This window comes from Oxyura jamaicensis, chromosome 3 (genome assembly GCF_011077185.1).
Source record: "Oxyura jamaicensis isolate SHBP4307 breed ruddy duck chromosome 3, BPBGC_Ojam_1.0, whole genome shotgun sequence".
In the NCBI taxonomy this organism is placed as follows: domain Eukaryota; kingdom Metazoa; phylum Chordata; class Aves; order Anseriformes; family Anatidae; genus Oxyura; species Oxyura jamaicensis.
Genome location: NC_048895.1, coordinates 95,877,852 through 95,901,083, shown reverse-complemented (window position 1 = coordinate 95,901,083; position 23,232 = coordinate 95,877,852). Strand labels below are relative to the sequence as shown.

General features: G+C 39.3%; 1 protein-coding gene and 1 long non-coding RNA gene across 3 annotated transcripts in view; both read right to left on the bottom strand.

Moving 5' to 3' along the window:
- CSMD1 (CUB and Sushi multiple domains 1) overlaps positions 1-23,232 on the bottom strand; it is a 1,151,643-nt gene that overhangs the window by 233,106 nt on the left and 895,305 nt on the right. For both annotated transcript variants that reach the window (XM_035319885.1, XM_035319886.1), the window contains exon 23: positions 13,024-13,180. In XM_035319885.1, coding sequence (XP_035175776.1) covers positions 13,024-13,180 — 157 coding nt within the window. The remainder of the gene's footprint in view (positions 1-13,023; positions 13,181-23,232) is intronic.
- On the bottom strand, positions 2,270-4,783 carry LOC118163371. The gene is made up of 2 exons (XR_004749006.1): positions 4,164-4,783; positions 2,270-3,541 (listed from the first exon to the last, which is right to left on the bottom strand). It is a non-coding gene; the product is annotated as an uncharacterized LOC118163371 (long non-coding RNA).

Sequence of the window (23,232 nt, the reverse complement as noted above, 5' to 3'; positions counted from 1 at the left end):
GTTTTTTATAAACCAATAAATTTCAAAATAAAATAAATGGATAGAATTAACACATATCAGCGTTGCTTCTGTCTAACAGTATGAGAAGTATGAAACAAAATGATATGTTTACATTTGTGTTGCTTAGATTTTCTAATTAGAATGAACAATGAGGCACCAAAAAGATCCTACAGCTCTACATTTGAATTGCAGCAAGAAGAGGTTGCAAGAAAGTTAATCATCCTAAATTCAGATCAACTACCTGACTTAAGGAACTGCTTATCCAAGACAATTGTCTGGGTAATAATGGCAGGGGTTGCCCTTTTGTCATACTCATTAACTGCAGCTTATCTTTCCCAAAGAGAGGGTTGAACCCAGAATTCCAAACTGAAAATAAACATTTTTCATCTAATATAAGGCCAAAGTAGGCAGAAAGGTATTAGGAAAGAAGAAACAGATAATGACATTTCTGTTCAAGAGTCCTAAGCTTTCAGAAAGGAACTTTTGCTGGTTGGAAAATTCTTACAATTACAGCAGTGGTTATATATATGTGTGTGTGTATGTATGACAGGAATACTACTTTCCACTCATGTGAAACTTGGAAAAGAGCCTCCAACAGAAAATGATTTCTAGGCTAAGTTCTATGTGATGCTGAAGGGCATTCAACACTAAAAGCCAATAGCCCTTCTGTGAAAAGCAGAGGAAAAGTGAAAACTTTTGGAACAAATTCCAGACAAAAACAGTAAATCCAAGTGCACATAAATGTAATGGCAAAGTCTATGTATAATGGCTTTATAGAAATAGATTAGAAAAAAAAAAAAAAAAAAAAAAAAAAAAAGAGGGAGAGAAAAAAAAATCAGTTTGAGGGTTTAAAGAAGGTAAAAAAGTTCTGTCCTTCAAGACATGTTATTGAAGAATTCATTGAAAATGTATGTTCCCATTAAGCTCTCAGAAATAATGCTTCAAATATGATCACCTTTGTAATATTAAAGTCATATAATCTTTAGGCCAGCACTTCTGAGACTAAATTTAGTTGAAACCTCCTTGCAAAATTCAATCGCATGCTAAAGCTAGGATGCAGCAGACCAAAATCAAATATTCTTTAGAAGTCTATGTGAATTAACATTACTGAAAATCTAACTTTCATATCCTAAAGATATGATTTGAATATAGATGTAAAACAACACATGCATATGGACTTCTATGGTGATTTCTGCTGAACCATCTCGTTTTTTTTCACCTTCAAAGCACAACAAGATTTTATAAAGCAGCTCTTTTATTGATAATAGATTTGAATTAAAGCAGGAACACCTAGTGGTTTTAGATCAGATGAGAATCTGGCCCATACAAAGAAAGGTGAGGAGCCCTTCAACAGGTTACAACTGGCAATTATTAAAACCAATCAAAACAACCTTTATCAAATTATATTTTTTACATATTCTAATATCTCACACCAAATCTCTTTTTCCCTTAATTGAAAACAAGAAACAGTTAATAACCTTCTTCTTTCTAATTCTGTGCACAGAAGTGTAATACAGTGATTTAATGATGATAACATAATTGTTGGGTACAAAATAAAATATTTTTCTTTTGAGATGTTCAGAAAGCTTTTTCTTTTTCTTTTTTTTTTTTTTTTTTAATACATTATTCCTGTTGTGTATGTATATTTACAATATACTTATTTTAATTCAAAACTGGCTTTCACATCAAGTTTTTTGGAGAACCCACTTTAATAATCATGGACTATTCTGCTTGTACTCCTATCACATCATCAGTCCTGTTCTACTTGTTATGTCTCCTGTTCCCAGTTGCTTTCCAACCTTCTTCTTACCAACAGTCACAGTTTATCACTTCATAACCTTACTATGTTTCTTGGGCAGCTTGCCATGCTCTCCTCCTCTCCTTCAAGGGGAGGCAAGGCAAGGTAAGGCACTCCAAGGCAAAGCAAGGCAAAGGAAGGTAACGGAAGGGAAACGCCACCAGCAGGCCACTGCTCAGTCATTCCCCAGCTATGGCTACTTGGGAAAAAATGTCCCCTAGTGTTATTGCTGAGCATGACATTATATGCTCAATCCGTGCCAGCTGCCCTGGCTGCGTCACCTCCCAGTGTCTTGCCCACCCCAGCCTACTTGCTGAGTAGCATTGTTCAGCAACAGACAAAACACTTGTGTTATTAGCACTGTTCTAGCCAAAAATCTACCACACAGAAGCACCATGTGGACTACTACAAAAACAAACAAACAAACAAACAAGCAAACAAAAACACACAAAAAGCCATCCCAGTCAAACCTAGTACAGATGGACAAACTATTAATCTCCAACCCAGTTCAGGACTTCTAATTAAAGTCCACAAGAGTTAATTAAAGAAAAAAAAATATTTTGGTGTGCTCATTTATATAGTTGTGCTTGCTCAGCTAATATCCACCTGTCTAAAAATTGTATCTTCACAAATTCAGGGAGATTTTCCTGAGACTGAAAAACAGCAAACTGCAGAACAAATGCCAACATACCAGCATTTTAATCTCCAAAGCATGGGATAATATAACTCTTCAGAGACACAATGCTTAAATTCACCAAACAAAATATTTCTCTTATTTTCTGACACAGCCAAAACCAAACAAAAACATAAATACTGAATTATTTGGTACCTGTTTTGTTTACCACTTCATTTCATAAGTCTTATAGATGATCAAAAACATCTTGTAGTGAAAAGTGGTAAATGACCTTATGACCTTAACAATAAGGACTATTATAAGACAAATATATTCTAAGTTCATATATTTTTTTCTTACATTTGGGGGTCTTGGAACTTTCGTTGCAGGCAAAAACACAGCATGGGAACAAGCCACTCACTCTATGGCTCTCTGTATACTACATGTGTACACAGGAATAGGTAGATAATAACCATGGGATCTTTTTGTTTTGAAGCAGCAATTCCTTATATACTAATTGTATCAAACTGCTCTCAGACCATACAATTGGACACTTTACCTGTCCTATGAGATAGAACTATGTAAGTAGTTAATGAATAGGTTAAGAAACTGAAAAAATGAGTTTCATTCTGTACAGAAGAAACAAAAGTAAGTAAAGACAAGAATGCTTGTAAGTTCACCACAATAGAAAACCCCAGAAAAGAATTCTGTACTGAAAATCTTGAATGATTACTTTAGAATTTTATTGTATGCTTTAAAACTGAATGAATGCAAATTCATGCTCATCTTGTAAAACCTTTAGATTTTCACAGAGTGCAATTTTTTAAAAATGTCCCTTTATCATGTTCATCTGAATAGATGTATTATTCAGTGCACAGGAAAAACATGGCTTTGAGAATGTGGCTGGTTTACGCCAGTATTGAACAAACTGGAAGCAAAAGGTAGGTACCCTTCAGGAAAAATAAATAAATAAATAAATAAATGAATAATGACAACATCAGCATTCACATTATTTAAGATGCTATCATAGTTCAATTGCAAGAGTAAATTAAAGTTTAAATTGAACCTTTCTTTTAGAAACTTTTTATTTTATTTTATTTTATTGGTCTTGATTATGCAACTTTAACTTTCTTTCTGTGAAATGTGTTTATTTGATTCGTGTCAGTATGGAACAATGCTAGGGCCGCATGATGAAATATAAGCTCCTATTTAAGAAAAACAGAGTGATTAGTGTACATAGTTCTTGTATCATGCAAAGGAATGATCCAGCAATTTGTGTAAATAGAGGGTTTGAAGGGCGAACATTGAGACTCTAGTCTGGGAGATAAGAGGACCAAGGAGTTTTTTTTAGGAAACTGCAGACTTTTGCATGGGACACTGCACAAGCCTCTGATAACCAGCAAAGAGATCCACCAAATAAGGAGAAAGGGGGAGTTGAAGGACGACCGAAGGACAAAGCCTGGGAGGAAGTCTACGAGCCTTCAGCACAAGAGACCCCCAGAAAGACCACCAGAGACTGCTACGCATGCGTCCAGAGAGGGTTTGGATTCCAGGAACTAATTATAATAACCCCGCCTTTTCTAGGAATAGTGATGAATATGTATTAGTCTAGGAGCATAAAAATCAGACACCTGATGTAACAGGTGTGCGTCCTGGTAGAGCAGAGACTCCCGGTGCACCCAGCGCTGTTTGCTTGCCTCTATTCGCTTAATAAATCACAAAAATCCTATTTGGGACTTAATCATTTATCACATTTCCAAATAGTTTTTTCTATGCATGCTACACAGATTACAATACTTTGGGGTTAGTCACCTGACTGTGCTGTTCGAAATTACTTGTGAAATATATGCATAGGCTGAGATATGTTCATTTAGTTAATTTTTAGCTTTTTTTTTTTTTTTTTTTCATTTAATTTTAACTTATATTTTTAGTGCAGTATACGAACGCTTTTTGGAAGAGATCTTATACACCAATTAGTTACTGAAAAGAAACTAAAGAGCTTCTTTTCATTACCGGACTGTTCTGCTCAGCAGACACAATACAGCCTGAGGCAAAGCCATTATATTTCTGCATCTGAGCCTGTTTGCATGCAAGGATAATTGACTGAGTTTGCAGTTTCAGAACATTGTTTTCACTGACAGTCTTTTAACATTTTCAATTACTGTAGAATAGGAAATGAAATGAATTAAATTTCAGTTCAGGATTCTGTTAAATTAATTTCCACATTTAAAACATTTATAAAAATTTAGATAATGCTAATTCAGATTCACCTTCCATGTTCCAACTTCCACTGTCCCTTGAAAGATGAAGGAATAGCTAGCATTTATAATGCAGAATTTAAACTGAAAATAAGAATGAACCCTTTAACAGTAACAGAATTATATGAATGCCAAACCAGTGCAACATGTGAGACACATATTCCAAAATTTAACTTTTCAATCTGAAAACAAATCTTCAGACAAATTAAAAGAATACTGTAAAAATGTTATGGATACACGTTAAATATAGAGGATTATAAATGCAAATAAAACATTAAAAAAAAAAAACATTTAAAAATATCTTTCCATCCACAATCCTAAATCTGTTTTCCTTTAGGGAAACTACATGCAATCTGATGCAAATCCTATGGCCCCCTCAAGGGCCTGAATTTTGCACATTCTTTTGGCAGACATGACATCCACCCAGAATTCTGTTTTTGGTGAGAGAAGTGGTCATGGATTCAAAATTGATGGAAAGTAACATTAATTTAAGATCTGGGTGTACATAGCATTCACTCCGAATGTTTTCCTCTGAAGACAAAAAGTTAAAATCTAGCTACAGAGTATACCACAAATCTTTGAATGGTTCTCAGACTTTACTATAAAGTCTGTAACTACTTCTGCATGTATCTTATGCACGCAGAAGTCTGATGTGAGGTAGATCATACTGCTGAGTAGCCCAGTGCAGCCAGGCATGTTCCTAAAGATAATGTCTGTCAGTATTCCTGGGCCAGATGGACCCTTCCACTGGCTCAACTCAGTGGACTCCAAGGCTTATTTTGCAGATAAGTGAAGTTTTTGCTTCTATTATATTCTGTACAGGGCTGAGGAACCATGAAATTGCCATAGAGAGGTAGATAAGCTGCTCCTTAGAATAGATGTCTGGATAAGAACAGACAGCAACTTCATGTTATCTCAGACAGGCAACTGCCAACTCACAGAACTTGGTAAAAGCCCTCAGGTCTGTGGAGAGTCCAAATACCACTTCTACATAGTGGTAATGTTCCTTACACATCACAGCTCACAGGATACTTCCTAAGGACATGGGTGGATGAAAACAAACACCTACCTTCAGGCACCATAAGAAATTAGTTTTGAGAGTTCTAGCCAGTACTGCAAAGACAAAGTCTTTACATCTCAACACTGTGAGAAAACACATAGAAAATTGTTTTACTGATAAATTGATTGACAGGGATTTGAACAGGAAACAATCTTTTTCACTGAAATCTTTGTTTTGAGATGCAGGGATTGTCTTACATGCTTTAGCTATTTGCTAGGAATTTGGGGCATATAAATAAAACAGCAATGCCTTTAGAAGAAATTGTGAAAGCAATATTGGTATTTACATCAAGGTGTACCAAATATGACACAAGTGAAATTACTGTAAGAGTTATCTTCTCAAGGGTTAAGAGTGATCATTGTGAATTGTAAAACTCCAAACAGAGCACATAGTAGTCACCATTATACAGTACTCAGGGTGTCAGAGAGTAAAAGTATACCTCCCAAAGTATACCTCCCATTCCTCCCAAAGTATAAATCTGGAATTATGAAAGAAGAATTGACATGTTATCACCCATAAAATCAGCAGTCACAATAGTCAGTTGTGGCTACAACATTATGTATAAGCTTGTATTTTTACACACAGATTACTATTGATGTCTTAGAGATTTAAAACCATCTTAAAAGCCCTTTTTTATTCCTTGGATCTTTCACAGACTTCCCCTGATGGTTAAAAATAAAAACATCTAAGGGGAAACAAAGAACTTAGCTATTTTTTCAAGCTCTGTTTAAAAGAAGTAAGCAATAAAATAAAAGAAAAAAATGTACAACTTTGGCTACATTCTTAAGACTAAAATGACTGCTCATATTAGAAGACAGTCTTATTTCCAAGTCTTTGGTATATAAAAGACATGTAAACCAAAATAATCTATTGAAACCTGACAGTACCCTCAGGAAAAAAACTTCAGTCCCATAAAGCTTTTGTTATAATTTCTTCAAAACTGAGATAGGCTATCAAACGGGACTTCAGGGGGCTGGGACGGTTAGTGGACGGAGCGGGAGTACAGGTGGTGTTTTTGTCCATTCCTACAGTGGCAGGGAATGGTTCAGAGAGGACATGAAAAGCCCACCTGATAAACACGTGGCTCAGAGGCTGGTGCCAACACACAAGTTTTGGGTTCTTTGACCACGGGGCGCTCTACTCGGCACCTGGCCTGATGGCCTCAGATGGGTCCCAACTGTCCGCAAGGGGAAAACGGATCCTGGCCCAGGAGCTGGCAGAGCTCATTGAGAGGGCTTTGAACTAGGTAAGAAGGGGGGTGGGGATGAAACAAAGCCTGTTGGAGGTGTGCCAGGGGGAACAGTGGCAAGGCTGGGGGAGAAGGCTAAGGCCCAGCTAAAGTGCATTTACACTAATGCACGCAGCATGGGCAACAAGCAGGAGGAGCTGGAAGCCATTGCGCAGCACGCAGGCTGTGACTTGGTTGCCATCACGGAAACGTGGTGGGACCACACTCATGACTGGAGTGCTGCAATGTCTGGCTATAGGCTCTTCAGAAGGGACAGGCAGCACGGAAGGGGTGGTGGAGTGGCTCTCTATATTAGAGAGTGTTTTGATGTCGTCGAACTTGAGGCTGGGAATGACAAGGTGGAGTCGCTATGGGTTAGGATCAGTGGAAAGGCCAACAAGGGAAGCATCCTGGTGGGGGTCTGTTATAGACTGCCAAACCAGGATGAGGGGACAGATGAGGAGTTCTACAGGCAGCTGGCAGACATTGCAAAATCGTCAGTGCTTGTTCTTGTGGGGAAATTTAACTTCCCAGACATATCCTGGAAACACAACACAGCCCAGAGAAAGCAGTCCAGGAGGTTTCTGGAGAGCGTGGAAGATAACTTCCTGACGCAGCTGGTTGGCGAGCCTACCAGGGGAGGTGCCCCGCTAGACCTTCTGTTCACTAACAGAGAAGGACTGGTGGGAGACGTGCTGGTCAGGGGCTGTCTTGGGCAGAGTGACCACAAAATGGTAGAGTTCTCAATACTTGGCGAAGTCAGGAAGGGGATCAGTAAAACCGCTGTCTTGGACTTCCAGAGGGCTGACTTTGAGCTGTTCAAGACACTGGTTGGCAGAGTCCCTTGGGAGGCGGTTCTGAAAGACAGAGGAGCCCAGGAGGGCTGGGCGCTCTTCAAGAAAGAAATCTTAATGGCTCAGGAGCGGTCTGTCCCCACGTGCCCAAAGATGAGCCAGCGTGGAAGAAGACCAGCCTGGCTGAGCAGAGAGCTGTGGCTCGAGCTTAGGAGAAAAGAGAGGGTTTATAATCTTTGGAAAAGAGGGCGGGCCACTCAGGGGGACTACAAGGATGCTGCAAGGCGGTGCAGGGACAAAATCAGAAAGGCCAAAGCTCATCTGGGGCTCAATCTGGCCACTGCTGTTAAAGACAACAAAAAATGTTTTTATAAATACATCAATACCAAAAGGAGGACTAAGGAGAATCTCCACCCTTTACTGGATGCTGAGGGAAACTTATTAACCAGAGATGAGGAAAAAGCTGAGGTGCTTAATGCCTTCTTTGCCTCAGTCTTTAACAGCAAAACCAGTTGTTCTCTGGACGCCCAGTACCCTGAGCTGGTGGAAGGGGATGGGGAGCAGAATGTGGCCCCCACAATCCAGGAGAAAATAATTGGCGACCTGCTACAGCATTTGGATGTATGCAAGTCGATGGGGCCGGATGGGATGCACCTGAGGGTACTGAGAGAACTGGCGGAGGAACTGGCCAAGCCACTTTCCATCATTTATCGGCAGTCCTGGCTATGGGGGGAGGACCCACTTGACTGGCGGCTAGCAAACATGACACCCATCTACAAGAAGGGCCGGAGGGCAGACCAGGGGAACTATAGGCCTGTTAGTTTAACATCAGTGCCAGGGAAGCTCATGGAGCAGATTATCTTGGGTGTCATCATGCGGCAGTTGCAGGGAAGCAGGCGATCAGGCCTAGTCAGCATGGGTTTATGAAGGGCAGGTCCTGCTTGATGAACCTGATCTCCTTCTATGACAAAGTGACACGCTTAGTGGATGAGGGAAAGGCTATGGACGTGGTCTACCTTGACTTCAGTAAGGCATTTGACACCATCCCCCACAGCATTCTCCTCAGGAAACTGTCTGCTCATGGCTTGGACTGGTGTACACTTCGTTGGGTTAAGAGCTGGCTGGATGGCCGGGACTAGGGAGTTGTGGTGAATGGAGTTAAATCCAGTTGGAGGCTGGTCACTAGTGGAGTCCCCCAGGGCTCGGTACTGGGACCAGTCCTCTTTAACATCTTCATCGTTGATCTGGACGAGGGGATCAAGTGCACCCTCTGCAAGTTTGCAGACGACACCAAGTTAGGTGCGTGTGTCGATCTGCTTGAGGGTAGGAAGGCTCTGCAGGAGGATCTGGATAGGCTGGACCGATGGGCCGAGGCCAACGGTATGAAGTTCAACAAGGCCAAGTGCCGGGTCCTGCACCTGGGGCACAACAACCCCAAACAGAGCTACAGGCTGGGAGATGAGGGGTTAGAAAGCTGCCTGTCAGAGAAGGACCTGGGAGTATTGGTTGACAGTCGGCTGAATATGAGCCAGCAGTGTGCTCAGGTGGCCAAGAAGGCCAACAGCATCCCGGCTTACATAAGAAACAGCGTGGCCAGCAGGTCCAGGGAAGTGATTGTCCCCCTGTACTCGACTCTGGTGAGGCCGCACCTCGAGTACTGCGTTCAGTTTTGGGCCCCTCACTACAAGAAGGACATGGAGGTGCTTGAGCGAGTCCAGAGAAGGGCTATGAAGCTGGTGAAGGGTCTGGAGAACAAGTCTTACAAGGACCAGCTGAGGAAGCTGGGACTGTTTAGCCTGGAGAAGAGGAGGCTCAGGGGTGACCTTATAGCACTCTACAGGTACCTGAAAGGAGGCTGTAGCGAGGTGGCGGTTGATCTATTCTCCCACGTGCCTGGTGACAGAAAAAGGGGAGGTCTCTTCCAACCTAGACTATTCTGTGATTCTGTTATATGACCGTTCACAAGAGTCATTCCCTCTGACACCAGTGTAGCTGTTGTACTGTATGTGAAAACAGTCTCTATTATTCATTACAACCCATTTCCACTCTAATTTTAAGGAAGCAGCTTTATGCTAACTTGTCTTATAGGAAGTATAGTTTTCTTCTTTGTTCCTTTTGTTCCCCTGATAGACTCAGATTCAGTTATTGCACAAATTACAGTTTCATTGACTCTCATGGAGATGCATACTTTTCCTACCAATCCCAGGCTAAACCATTAGCAAAATGTTACTGTCTCAATCTTTCTGAATCAGAATTTCCTTACATACAATTACTATTACTTTATTCCTCAGTCAAAATATTTCATATCTTCTGCAAACAGTTCAGAAAGATTACGGATTGCTTTACCATCCATTCCAGTAAAAATTTCTCTCTGTCCACTATGCTAAATCTATTTCCTTGAAACCTTTGTGTAGTTATGGATCACAGAATTAAATTACAATAATTTTGTTTCCATTCAGTATTGTTTCTAGCCTGAAGCAATCTTATCTATATTGCACATTTCATTAGAATTTGAATCCTTCATAGATTTTCTTTTAATGTCTTATATTCTAATTTCTACAATTTTATACAAGCCACTCAGACTCTGGGTTTATAGAATTCTGTTTTATTAGTTCAGTAATGAGATTCTGAAAACAAAATTAATGGTTTCTCTATGCACATTTCTGTTCTCATGGATCGTTAGCTTTTTCTACTGTCCTATTTGTAAATTTAGTATCATCCACAGAATTCAGAATGTTAAAAAGATGGAAAGATAGTATTGCATAGAACTACAATAGTAACCTTTTAGTAAGGTTAAGGTTAACCTTTAAGTAAGGTTAAGGTTTAATAACACTTTGCAATTGTTCTAAAACCCAAACTTCACAGCTGCACTAATCTTACTTTCAATAGTATTCATGAGAAGAAAAGACAAACAATTAAAGGTAGCTGATATAGCCCCTCCAGGCAGCCAGAACTAAGCAACCAGATAGGGAACGACCAGAATTGATTTACTACTAGATTTATTACACCATCACTTTTTCTAGCACTCTTCTTAGCTCTTTCTAAACAGTCTTACAGTATTTGTTATTCACCAGAATACATATTTCTTATTTCCTTCAGTAAGTCCACATTTTAATAGTCCTTTAACTTTTTCTTTGTTTAGTAATCATAAAGTATCTGGCATATTTCTATCTGGTAAGTGATCAAATAAACTGCGAAGTAATCTCTCAGGGAACTTAACTCCAGCTGTAAACTACAATTTGATTAATCCAAACAGATAATTATCATTTTGTTTGGTGTCCACACACAAAACTAATGTATTTGTTTAGAAACTGCATTGGAATTACACCAAAATATTATTATTATTTTAATCCCATCCAATAATGAATGAATATAGCTTTCTGTTATACATAATCCTCAAAATATTGCTTGGAGTGGAATCTTTCCAAAATGGGAATCAGCATTGCAACCAATTTTCAAAGCACCCCAAAATAATAAATCTTGTACTCATTAATAAATGGTGAAAAGCACCAGACTACAGTGTTTGGAAATAACACAGAATATGGTTTGTTTTTACAGTCAATGTAATCAGCTGGTTAGATGGTCACTACTTCACAAATGTATAGTCTTGAATTTGACTTCCTGAAAAGTAGGTAATTACATTGCATTTCCAAATGGGGATCGTCTTGTATTAGAACAGGCAGGAGCAAAACTCATCACAGATAAACATTTCAATATGAACTACTGCAAAATGAGCATGTATGATATAATAAATGAGGGACAACAAAAGAGAAAAAGAAAAAGAAGAACAAGAACAGGTAGAAAGTGAAAAAGGGAAGATATATCTCATGAAGATCTTCCCTGTGTACACAGTTTTGTTAAGATTACTGTGAGATGACTGTATCAAATTCTGTCTATGCACTTGCAGATATATGAAAACACTTGATAGAACAGAAAAAAAGAGATTCAAAACTAATCAAACAGGCATGGGAAAAAAAGGTTTAAGACATGAAGCATATATTAACATATATAGAAAAACAGGTACATGAGAATAAGTCTTAGAATAGCAAACTGAGGTGTTACAAAATCAAGCTATTGGATGCAGAAATTAAGCAAAATTCCATCTTTAAATGAAATGCTGTTTCTAAATGGTAAATGAAACTGTAGCAGGATTTGAAAGAAACTGATTCATCTCCCTTGAAATCAGAACCCTTAAAATATTATTTTTAAAGCAAATAGCTTAACCCTTGGAAACATTCTACAGTATGTATAGACAGATCAGAGTAGATATGCCTAGTGGTTCCTTCTGGATTCTGAAACATAAAATGAAAGAATAAATACTATCTATATTAAAACAAACAAAAACCACCTGAAGGACAGTGTGATACTATCAGATTTACCAGGCTGAGCAGAAAAACTGAAGGGAAAGTGAGTGATTTCTGCTTATTTTACAGCTGACTCCAATCCAAAAGGAAGCCAGCAGATGTATGAAAAAGAGCTATGATTCCATTTCTGTGCCATAGCTCCTTTTAATATTGTAAGACAAATTTGAAGTATGAAGTGATTCTCTGCTCTGCAGTAGCGAAGCTGATGTAAAAGGCAATACATTGAAGGCAAAGGCTACCTGGAGATTCCTTGAAGTCTCAACAAAACATCTGTTTATATCTACTAGAAACAAGCTAGTTATCCTCTAAAGATTCACTTTTCTGCCAGCTAAATTACTTTAATAAATTACCCTCAGTCTGTGGGTTGAGTGTATGACTTGTGCAAACTTCACTCAGGTCCAGTATACTCCACCCTGGTCCTCACAACCAGTCAGGAAATTACTAGGCTGAGCACTCAGGCACACTTAATTCTTTTTAGTCTCATTTGCATATATATATATAATTTTAATTTTGACTGCAAGGATTAAATGAACCTTTAAGATCTGGCTACATATAAGTTTTCTGCTACAACATAAAACCGATATATTCAAACCACAATATTTCACAATTCTTTTTTTTTTTTTCAAAACCCACTGCTAAGTCTTTAAATAATGCTTTCTAAATTTTAAAGGTTTAAACTTTGCTGTTAGTGATGTTCCTAAAGCACTAGCACCTATCAAGCAGTGCAGGCAATTAAAGTTCAATCTCATAAACACAGTACATCTTAGGTAATGATCTTCATTATTCCATGAGAAATCACTGCAGCTGAGAAATACACATTTTAATATAAGTATACATACATATGTACACATATACATTTCAGTATACAAATAGAAATGTCAGTCAGACCATATTTGTAAGCTACTTACTTGTATAAGTGAGCTGAAATCCTTGGTCAGTATCAGATCCATTGGTATTAAACTCTATCCACAAATGATTAGAGGTGCTGTTTAGGATAACTCCCATCATGTCATTTTTGGTGAAGGCTCCCAGTGAGCGGGAGGAACTGTCTTTTCCATCATACACCTTGTAGAAAGAAAATAATAGTATAACAAGTATGAAACTGGATATATAATTATTTGAATCTGAATATCTGAAAAACTTTATACAACAATTCCAAAGTTAGCTATGCATTGGAAAAATCTTGTGGTATATATATCATGTTAGCAAATGCATTTCTTAGTTATGAAATTCAGTGAAATACAAATTATTGTCACCCTTAAAGTGTTTTATAGCTTTTTTTCTTCTTCTTTTTCAGGTTTGTTAATTCATCTCGAAGGAAATTAATATTTATACACAACTCTGTCTTCCGAGGTTTCATACCCTCACATTATTTTTTATGATAACTCATAAAGGTTAATAGAAGTATAATTACTAAAATCACTATTGAAGTAAAGCTGAAAGAGGCAAACCCCATTCTACTTTGTTCTTTCCTGCCTGGAGATATCAAAAAGCAGAACTGAAGTATTAAAGTCAGTATATCACTTTTTATTTCAGATTCTGAGCCTGCAACATTTTTTGTTTTACTGTAGGTTTTAAAGAAAGATAGGTCTTCAAAGAAATATGTGAGTCTCTTTCCAAACTAAGTGCAGAGGTGTTCTTATTTACTATGCTACTTTAACTAAAAATGTCAATAGAGGACAAAAATAACAATATTACCCCTGTTATTTTTCAAATCCTAGAATGAATAAGAATGTCATTTTGATTGTTCACCAACACAAGTACGAAGAGCTGGTATTGATTAGGGAATGGAAAATTACTTTTGCTTATTGGAGAACCTTGAAAGGTGTGAAGTCCCCATATACTCCTCTGTAGATTTTTGGCTCAAATTTAAAAACCTGATTTCTTCTTGAATTAAATTAAGTCACCTATACTTTTTATTGGAAAAACAGACAAATACAAACTGTGTTTCACACTCCCAAGACATGTAACACTCATGTGGATTCTTCTGCAAAAGTAATAAATCTGAACAGCTGGTTTCTAGTATGAAGTGAAAGATAATTTACTCTGACCACAAATGTCCTACAGTGATTAGATATCTAAACTGCAATAACAGTAAACATCTAAGCTCTGGATCTTCATCTCTTCATTCTCAGATCTTGAGGTATTGTACTGGGTCTGGCTGGGATGTTAACTTTCCCTGCAGCAGCCCATACAGTGCTGCGCTCTGCACTTGTAGCTAGAACAGCAGTGGTATCACACCAGTGTTGTGTCTGCTGCTAAGTGCTGGCACAGCATCAGGACTCTCTCTGACCCTCCTAGGGGGTGGGCAAAAAGTGAGAAAGAAACATCAGCAGGGCAGCTGACCTAAACCAACCAAAGGGATATTCCATACCATATGATGTCACACTCAGCAATAAAAGGTGGAAAAAGGAAGAAGAGGGGAGGGCTCTCCCCTCTTTGGGCTCTCGTTGCGAAAACGTCGGTCCTCCTCCTGAACACCGGCTACGTGCGTTGAGGCCCTGCTTCAAGGAAGTGGTCAAGCATCGCTCATTTGTGGGAAGTAGAGAGTAATTTCTTTCCTCTGCACTTCCACATAGCCTTTACTTGTTTTGTTTAGTTATTCCCTTTCCCCCTCCCTTCTCCCCTTTCCCTTTTTTTCCCTTTAGTTGAATTGTTTAATTAATAATAATATTTCCTTAATTATATATGTATATGTATATATATATATATATATATATATATATATATATATATATATATATTTCCCCTCTTTAATTAAATCATCCTTATCTCAACCCGTGAGTTGTTCTTTCCTTTACTTCTTCCCCTCCTCATCTGAGGAGGGGGAGTGAGAGAGCGGTTGTGGTGTTCAACTGCCTAGCACAGTAAAACCACCACAGGTATACATTAAGGATTTATCCTAATTCCAAACAGAAGAAGTCAACGACCCATTTAACAATATAAATTCCTGTATTCAAGTAACAGAAACTTCTTCCTATTTTAATGTCCAGCTAGATGTAAAAACAAAATTTAGAAACCCATCTTTAGAGATGATGAATAATTGCAACTGCATTTATGGATGATAACCAACTGTTAGAAGCAGAGCTGTCTTCCCAGTGTAGAAAATCCCATTATGCCATCAACACGTTAATGTCTTAAAAGAAGCCTCATTCAAATCAAAACATAAAATAATAAAAACAACATGCATAAAGATTTTTTTAATATGAAAGCACAAATTTAGTTTCATAAATATACACAGTCGTAAATAACAACCTTCCTTCAAAGAAGCTTCTGAACAATAATAAATTGTACTAGCCCATGTTAGAACAATACATGTTTTCCTTATTACTAAGGCAAAGATTGTCTTATACCAGGACACGTAGATGAGTTATTGCAAGTCAAAGTCAATTGTAATTAACACATACTTAGCATACATCTCTTGGCCGAAATGACTTCAAGCTGTGCTAGCAATATATTAAAAAATAAATAAATAAAAAATAAAAAAAATAATAAAAAAAAAGCCTCCAAACTCCTACCACTATCCTGGGCCAGAGCTATAGATCTATCTCACTGATTGATTGCACTTTATTTATCAGAGCTGGAAATCTATTTTATAAAATAATTATTGCATAAAATAAAATAATAAAAAAAATCTCATCATATACTATGCAGAAAAATATATTTTATCTTGTTTCAGAGATTTACTAGTTTCAATGGAATGATGGACTTTTAATTGTAATTACTAGTAAATGCTATCTGTATTAAAATAGAAGTGATTTTCACTTGTTTTTAAAAGACAAAAAATACCATTAATAATTACAATTGTTCCTTAGACATCCTGCTCCAATGGTGTTCTACCTCACTGACTTTACAGATACTCTTGATGCATGAGGATCAGCAAATTAAATCATATTCTCTCCCAATATTAATCCAGATACAAATGCAAATGACATTTTATGAAATAAAAATAAGAAGAATCAAGTGAAAGCAGCTGTAAAAAGGCAGGGACTATTTTTAACTGGTAACACTTGTCCTCCTGTTGCTAACATTACAGACATAACTTGGTGCATCTCTATTCTACTAACTGAAACTACCAGTGAACGAATAACAAGAACTGAAGCTCAACCATCCATACTGATAACTTTGAATTGTCCCTGGAAAAGTTTTGCTGCAAGCCAGGCTGCATTTTCTCTAACAGTTCTTGGGCACAATTTGGCACATAGTGTGGGCCAAGGACTATTCCCAATAGGCAGGTTGTGTGCAACCACTGTGTTCTGATATATGGAGGAGATACGCTATGTGTGACTGCCTCCAGGGCCAGAAAACATTAATAACTGGTATGGACATTGCCACTATAGGGCACATGCTTAATTAATGTAGGGGAACCAATTTCAAATATAACTCACAATTTCCAAGCACTATTTTCTGTGCCATGGAGCAAACTCAAATATATTTGGCCACATAGCTTCTGAAAGACATGAAATTATACCCTGGTTTTAGTGTTGCCTCTAACAAATTCATGGTGATCGCATGATAAAGATATCACCAAAAGAAACCATTTTAAAGAATTAAAAAGTTTCAAGTGGTCATTGAAGCAGAAAGATGAGGAATCTGAAGTGTCAGCCAGAAAGAATAAGCTTTAAAATACTCAGCTAACCCAGACACTCAGCTTAGCTATTCACCTCCTTAGCTACTCACCTCCATTTCAATTTCTTTTGTAAATATTTCTATTTTATTTTAGAAGTCAGAAGTTCTGACTTCTTTCCCCCCAGTTCAAGTTCAAACTTCGCTACAGCTATAGGAAGCTTTGCTCATAACTTACAGTCATTACCCTGGCAATACATTGTAAGTACTCTCCTTGAAATCATTTATCTTGCCCCTTCCTCATGTACATAGATAGCCTTATGTCAGAAACACTTGAAAATTATGTTCTTCCCTATGCACTACTTAACTTCAATATTTAGATGACTTTTTAGTTTGTACGTGTGCCAGCAGGAAAACCAGTTAAACACACACTGTTGAAGCTGGTTTTACATTTTAAAAACATGTAGAGTTGTGCTCTGTCTCCTGTGCCAGAGCAGGAGACAAGCACAACTTGATTGTTCACACAATATTTATTGTTAGTACATCCTTGGCACTCATTTAATGCAGGCCTGCTATCACCCTCACAAATCTTTTCAGAGAAAATGTTAGCCCAGGAGATGCATAGGCCAGGGACTATTTCCAAGAGGAGGTTTAAGTGAACCACCTTGTTCTGAAAGATAAGAGAGTGTAATGTTATGGATGTATTCAAACTGTAGAACTTGGCCTTGGGGGCAGTAGAGAACAATTGTGGCACTGTTTAGTGCACTAAGATAAATGAAGCCAGGACATTCAGGGATGCTCCATTTCACCTAAGTATTTGTGAGGAACAGAGAGGTATGTGGTTGCTCTGCTGCTAGGTTGAAAATATGCAGGTGAGAAGAGAGGACAGTGCTACTGTTATTCACGAAGTAAAATCTCCCAGTAATGGTGTTAATGTACTGTGGGTTGTAATCTGCTGTGGGTTGTAAAAACAAATACCTGAAGGAGAAATAAACGCTGGCTAGATTTTCCTAAAATCCAATTTCTCTTTCTGATAATAAGAACAAATTACTTATAACTAAATTGCAATTTTCCTTAACCATTCAGATCTTTATGGTATAAAGTTTTCCCAAAGGGAAATGTTTTTAAAATACTGCTTTGATGGCCTAAGAAATTATTCCCATACAGTTTCTTGATATCGTTATGCATCTTCCTATGTATGTTCCCCAATCTTTTCATTAAATCCTCATGGAATTCTTAGCCATTTTACCTCAAACAAATAGTGATATTGTATACTTTGTAAGACATTTGTGGAGCATTGACCTTAGCATTGCCAGAATTGTTTCTCAGACTTTTTTTTTTCTCCCCTCATTACTCTCTCTCTCACACTGCTGCGCAGCATTTTTTACCTTTTCTCAAATGTTTCCCAAAGGCACCTCCATCTCGGCTGCTGGGCCCACTCATGCCCTGCGGTGGGGCCATTGGAACCAGATGGAACCAGCTGTGTCCAGCATGCGGCAGCCCCGGCCTCTCCTCACAGCCCCCAGCCTCTGCTCTGCAGCCCGCCTAGCTGCCAGCACTGTGCCACAGATGCAAAATGCAATACTACATAAGCATATATTTTCTTCAAAAGTAGAAAGATATACAGGTGGGAAAATGTTCTGTGGTTCAGCACAAGGTTTATAAATATTCTGAAGACTCTGTGCATTCCTTGCAATCTGCTTGAAAGGCAAAGTCTTGGGGCTTTCTTCTGTGCAAGCACAACATAATGTTTAGTGATTATACCATACTTTGCTCATATTTATGTACACAGAGGAAAGAAAGCAAACTTCAGAATTCTGCATCTCTGCCAAAGCTTTGGGGACGGTAAACATTTGGAGAGCATTATAATTTCCCAGTTGCTCAGATTGTAGATCTGGTCAGCGTATATTAAAATATATTTCTGACACATATGCCAAGATCTCCCTCACAGACAAACCACAAAAGAAAAGGGAAGAGACTAGATGGTACGTATTTGCCTAAACCATGCTGTAAGCAAAACAAGCATACACAGTTAAGATACAATTCTGAACTGTCTTAGGGAATTAAAATAAAATAGCATGTTAGCTGAGATTGAACTCATCCATGCCGAAAAATATACTGTAGTCAATATGGTATCTCCCCTTTTCCTAACCCATATTAAAGAGAAAAATTTCCTTGGAAAAAAAAAAAAAAAAAAAAAAAAGATAAAAAAGATAAAAAACTACTTCTTTACACAGTACATAGTGAACTTTCAGGATCTATTGTCGCAGAACAGGTATGTACTATCAACTGATCTAAATGACTAACAAAATTAAAAGACAATAGGTGCATAATATAATGAACGGAACAGACAGTAAAACTTAACCCAACAGCTGTGGATGCTGGGGAAACCTAAGGGGAATGGAGCACAGACAAGTGGTCAGGCTTGCTTATTTTACCCAAATAATACTTTCTATTACCATTATCAGAGAAGGAATACTGAGCTAGATGGACCACTTGGATTAACTCAGCTAGCTAAGTTTCTAAGATAACTGCCATTGTTTTGGAAAACAAAATTCTTGCTGGCTTCCTCTGCTAGGTTGCTAGAGTGTTCTCTGCTTTCAGCTAGCAGATTTTAAATAATCACAAAGTGTCACTTCACAGTGATAATCAAACAGTCAGCATCATCTGACTGCATCCTTTACTGGATGCAGGGGGAAACTTAGTTACAAGAGATGAGGAAAAGGCAGAGGTGCTCAATGCCTTCTTTGCCTCAGTCTTTAGCGGCAATACCGGTTGTTCTCTGGATTCCCAGTACCCTGAGCTGGTGGAAGGGGATGGGGAGCAGGATGTGGCCCTCACCATCCACGAAGAACTGGTTGGTGACCTGCTACGGCACTTGGATGTGCACAAGTCGATGGGGCCGGATGGGATCCACCCAAGGGTACTGAGAGAACTGGCAGAGGAGCTGGCCAAGCCACTATCCATCATTTATCAGCAGTCCTGGCTATCGGGGGAGGTCCCAGCTGACTGGCGGCTAGCGAATGTGACGCCCATCTACAAGAAGGGCCGGAGGGCTGACCCGGGGAACTACAGGCCTGTCAGCTTGACCTCAGTACCAGGGAAGCTCATGGAGCAGATCCTCTTGGGAGTCATCATGCGGCACTTGAAGGGCAAGCAGGCGATCAGGCCCAGTCAGCATGGGTTTATGGAAGGCAGGTCCTGATTGACGAACCTGATCTCCTTCTATGACAAAGTGTCGCGCTGGGTGGACGAGGGAAAGGCTGTGGATGTGGTCTACCTTGACTTCAGCAAGGCTTTTGACACCGTTTCCCACAGCATTCTCCTCAAGAAACTGGCTGCTCTTGGCTTGGACTGGCGCACGCTTCGTTGGGTTAGAAACTGGCTGGATAGCCGGGCCCAGAGAGTTGTGGTAAATGGAGTCAAATCCAGTTGGAGGCCAGTCACTAGTGGCGTCCCCCAGGGCTCGGTGCTGGGGCCGGTCCTCTTTAACATCTTCATCAATGATCTGGACGAGGGCATTGAGTGCACCCTCAGTAAGTTTGCAGATGACACCAAGTTAGGTGCGAGTGTCGATCTGCTCGAGGGTAGGAAGGCTCTGCAGGAGGATCTGGAGAGGCTGCACCGATGGGCTGGGGTCAACTGCATGAAGTTTAACAAGGCCAAGTGCCGGGTCCTGCACCTGGGGCGTAATAATCCCAGGCAGAGCTACAGGCTGGGAGATGAGTGGTTGGAGAGCTGCCAGGCGGAGAAGGACCTGGGAGTGATAGTGGACAGTCGGCTGAATATGAGCCAGCAGTGTGCTCAGGTGGCCAAGAAGGCCAACGGCATCCTGGCTTGCATAAGAAACAGTGTGACCAGCAGGGCTAGGGAGGTGATTGTCCCCCTGTACTCGGCTCTGGTGAGGCCGTACCTCGAGTACTGTGTTCAGTTTTGGGCCCCTCGCTACAAGAAGGACATCGAGGTGCTTGAGTGGGTCCAAAGAAGGGCGACGAAGCTGGTGAGGGGCCTGGAGAACAAGTCCTACGAGGAGCGGCTGAGGGAGCTGGGCTTGTTCAGCCTGGAGAAGAGGAGGCTCAGAGGCGACCTTATCGCTCTCTACAGATATCTTAAAGGAGGCTGTAGAGAGGTGGGGGTTGGCCTGTTCTCCCACGTGCCTGGTGACAGGACGAGGGGGAATGGGCTAAAGTTGCGCCAGGGGAGTTTTAGGTCAGATGTTAGGAAGAGCTTCTTTACTGAAAGGGTTGTGAGGCATTGGAACAGGCTGCCCAGGGAGGTGGTGGAGTCACCATCCCTGGAAGTCTTCAAAAGACGTTTAGATGTAGAGCTTAGGGATATGGTTTAGTGGGGACTGTTAGTGTTAGGTTAGAGGTTGGACTCGATGATCTTGAGGTCTCTTCCAACCTAGAAATTCTGTGATTCTGTGATCTCCTGGTGCATGATAAAAGCATTTATTTCAGTCTTGAAGGTCATCTTACACAGAATAACTAAAAGAAAATAAGAAGCTTGCATGGACAAGTTTATATAATCTGAACGCTAGTGATACCTTAACCAGGCTGTCACTGATATAAACAAAACAAGGACAAACCCCCAGACATGTAACATTCAGTTGCATGCTCTATTTAACCTTCAGCACATTTTCAGTCAAGATTTCGGCCTGCTCCAATTGGCAATCTTCCAGACAATGTCTGTGTAAGGTTTGGGAGCTTGCATAGATCAAGGGTTGATTCCATGGAAATATATACAAGCACATTCTGGCATGGGAGTGGAGACAAAATAGACATTAGTTCTATAAATGCAGGCTATGAAGAGGTTATGGGGGAAGAAAGTTTAATTGTGTAGATGGAGATTGTGCTGTGCCATTTGGTTCAGATCTAAAGTACAGGCCTTGCAGTTCGGACATAGCCATAATTTTGCCTTTGCTCCTTTGGATCCTCAGGAGTAATATGCTAACAGATTTACGAAGGAAGAAAGTATGTGACAGATTGCCCCAAACAGCTTTCTCTCCAGCAAATCTTTTTTCCATCTCTAGGGAATAGCTCTAAGTATGCTTGACATTAACTCATGAAAAGTTGTGAAGAATAATTGAGTTTCTTGAATGCTTGTTTAGGGTTTTCTAAGATATTTTTTTATTATTATTATTACGGTTCAGGTAGTCTCTTAAATTGTTTATAAAAAATTGCAAAGCTTCTCAGAGACTTGAGTACAGTAACCAAGCAGTTCAGTGGTCAGTTAAGTCCTTCTGTGTCTGCTGCATCTATTCATGGTTTTGTGGGATCTATGCTACCAAACCATGGAACGTGGGAGCAAAGGATAATATAGATCACACATTTTGCCCAATTTTACTCAATTTTCATTGATCTAAAATGAAACCTACAGGCTAAGATCATAGAATCATATAATATTCTAAGTTGGAAGGGCTCCACAAGGATTAAGTGCAACTCCCATCTCCACTTAGGACCACCTAAAAAATCAAACCATGTCTGAGAGCATTGTCCAAACATTTCTTGAACCCAGCATGCTTGGTGCCATGATGACCCTGGGGAGCCTGTCCCAGTGCCCAACCACCCTCTGGGTGCAGAACCTTTCCCTAACATCCAGCCTGACACTCCCCGTCCCAGCTCCATGCCGTTCCCTTGGGTCCTGTCGCTGTCCCCAGAGAGCAGAACTCAGCGCCTGCCCCTCCTCTCCCCTGGTGAGGGAGCTGCAGGCTGAGGCCTCCCCTCAGCCTGCTCTGCTCTGGGCTGAACACACCAAGGGACCTCAGCTGCTCATACATCTTGCCCTCTAGACCCTGCAACATTCTAATACTGTTGGTGATCTTTAAAGTTTTGCTTAATTCATGGTTTGATCCAGTCTGTACTTGCTACAAAAAACAGTATAGTAACAAAGATGTGAATGTTTGTATTAGGAAAGCCAGTACTTAAAGAGAAGTCCCTAACCCCTTCCCCCTCCCCTCCCCCCCCTTTTTTTTTCCCTTTGATTTTAAAATTCACCAAATTTACAATTCACACATTTACATAAGAGACTCTTACAATGGAATAATAGATAAAAGTATGGTAACCAAAATTTGCTCTATAATAATATATTTAAACTACTGTGGGAAGTGCAAATAATAATAATAATAAAATAAAAAAACAGTACTATCACGTTGGAAATACAGACAATTATGCATAACATGCTAAATGGGTTGCTGTGATATCCCCAGATAGCAAGTTGCTAACTGAATTCAGAGTCCTCAGTGATTTGAAGCATCAAATAACTGAAAAATTAGAAACAAAAACTTGAAAGAATAATTTAATATATGTTCAACACTTCATATGAATGTCATGTTTTATTCCCATACAAGAATGTAGCAGCCATTATTAAAAATCTATACGAACATATTGTAGAGAAGTACATGTCAAAATTTGTACATATTTAGGGTGTGTTTCAAATGTTACCTACAGAGTAAGAGCAAAAAAAAAGAAAACCAACTTATTTAAGTACTGTTTTAGTCAATATTACAGAATCACAGAATGGCTGAGGTTGGAAGGGACCTCTGTAGGTCA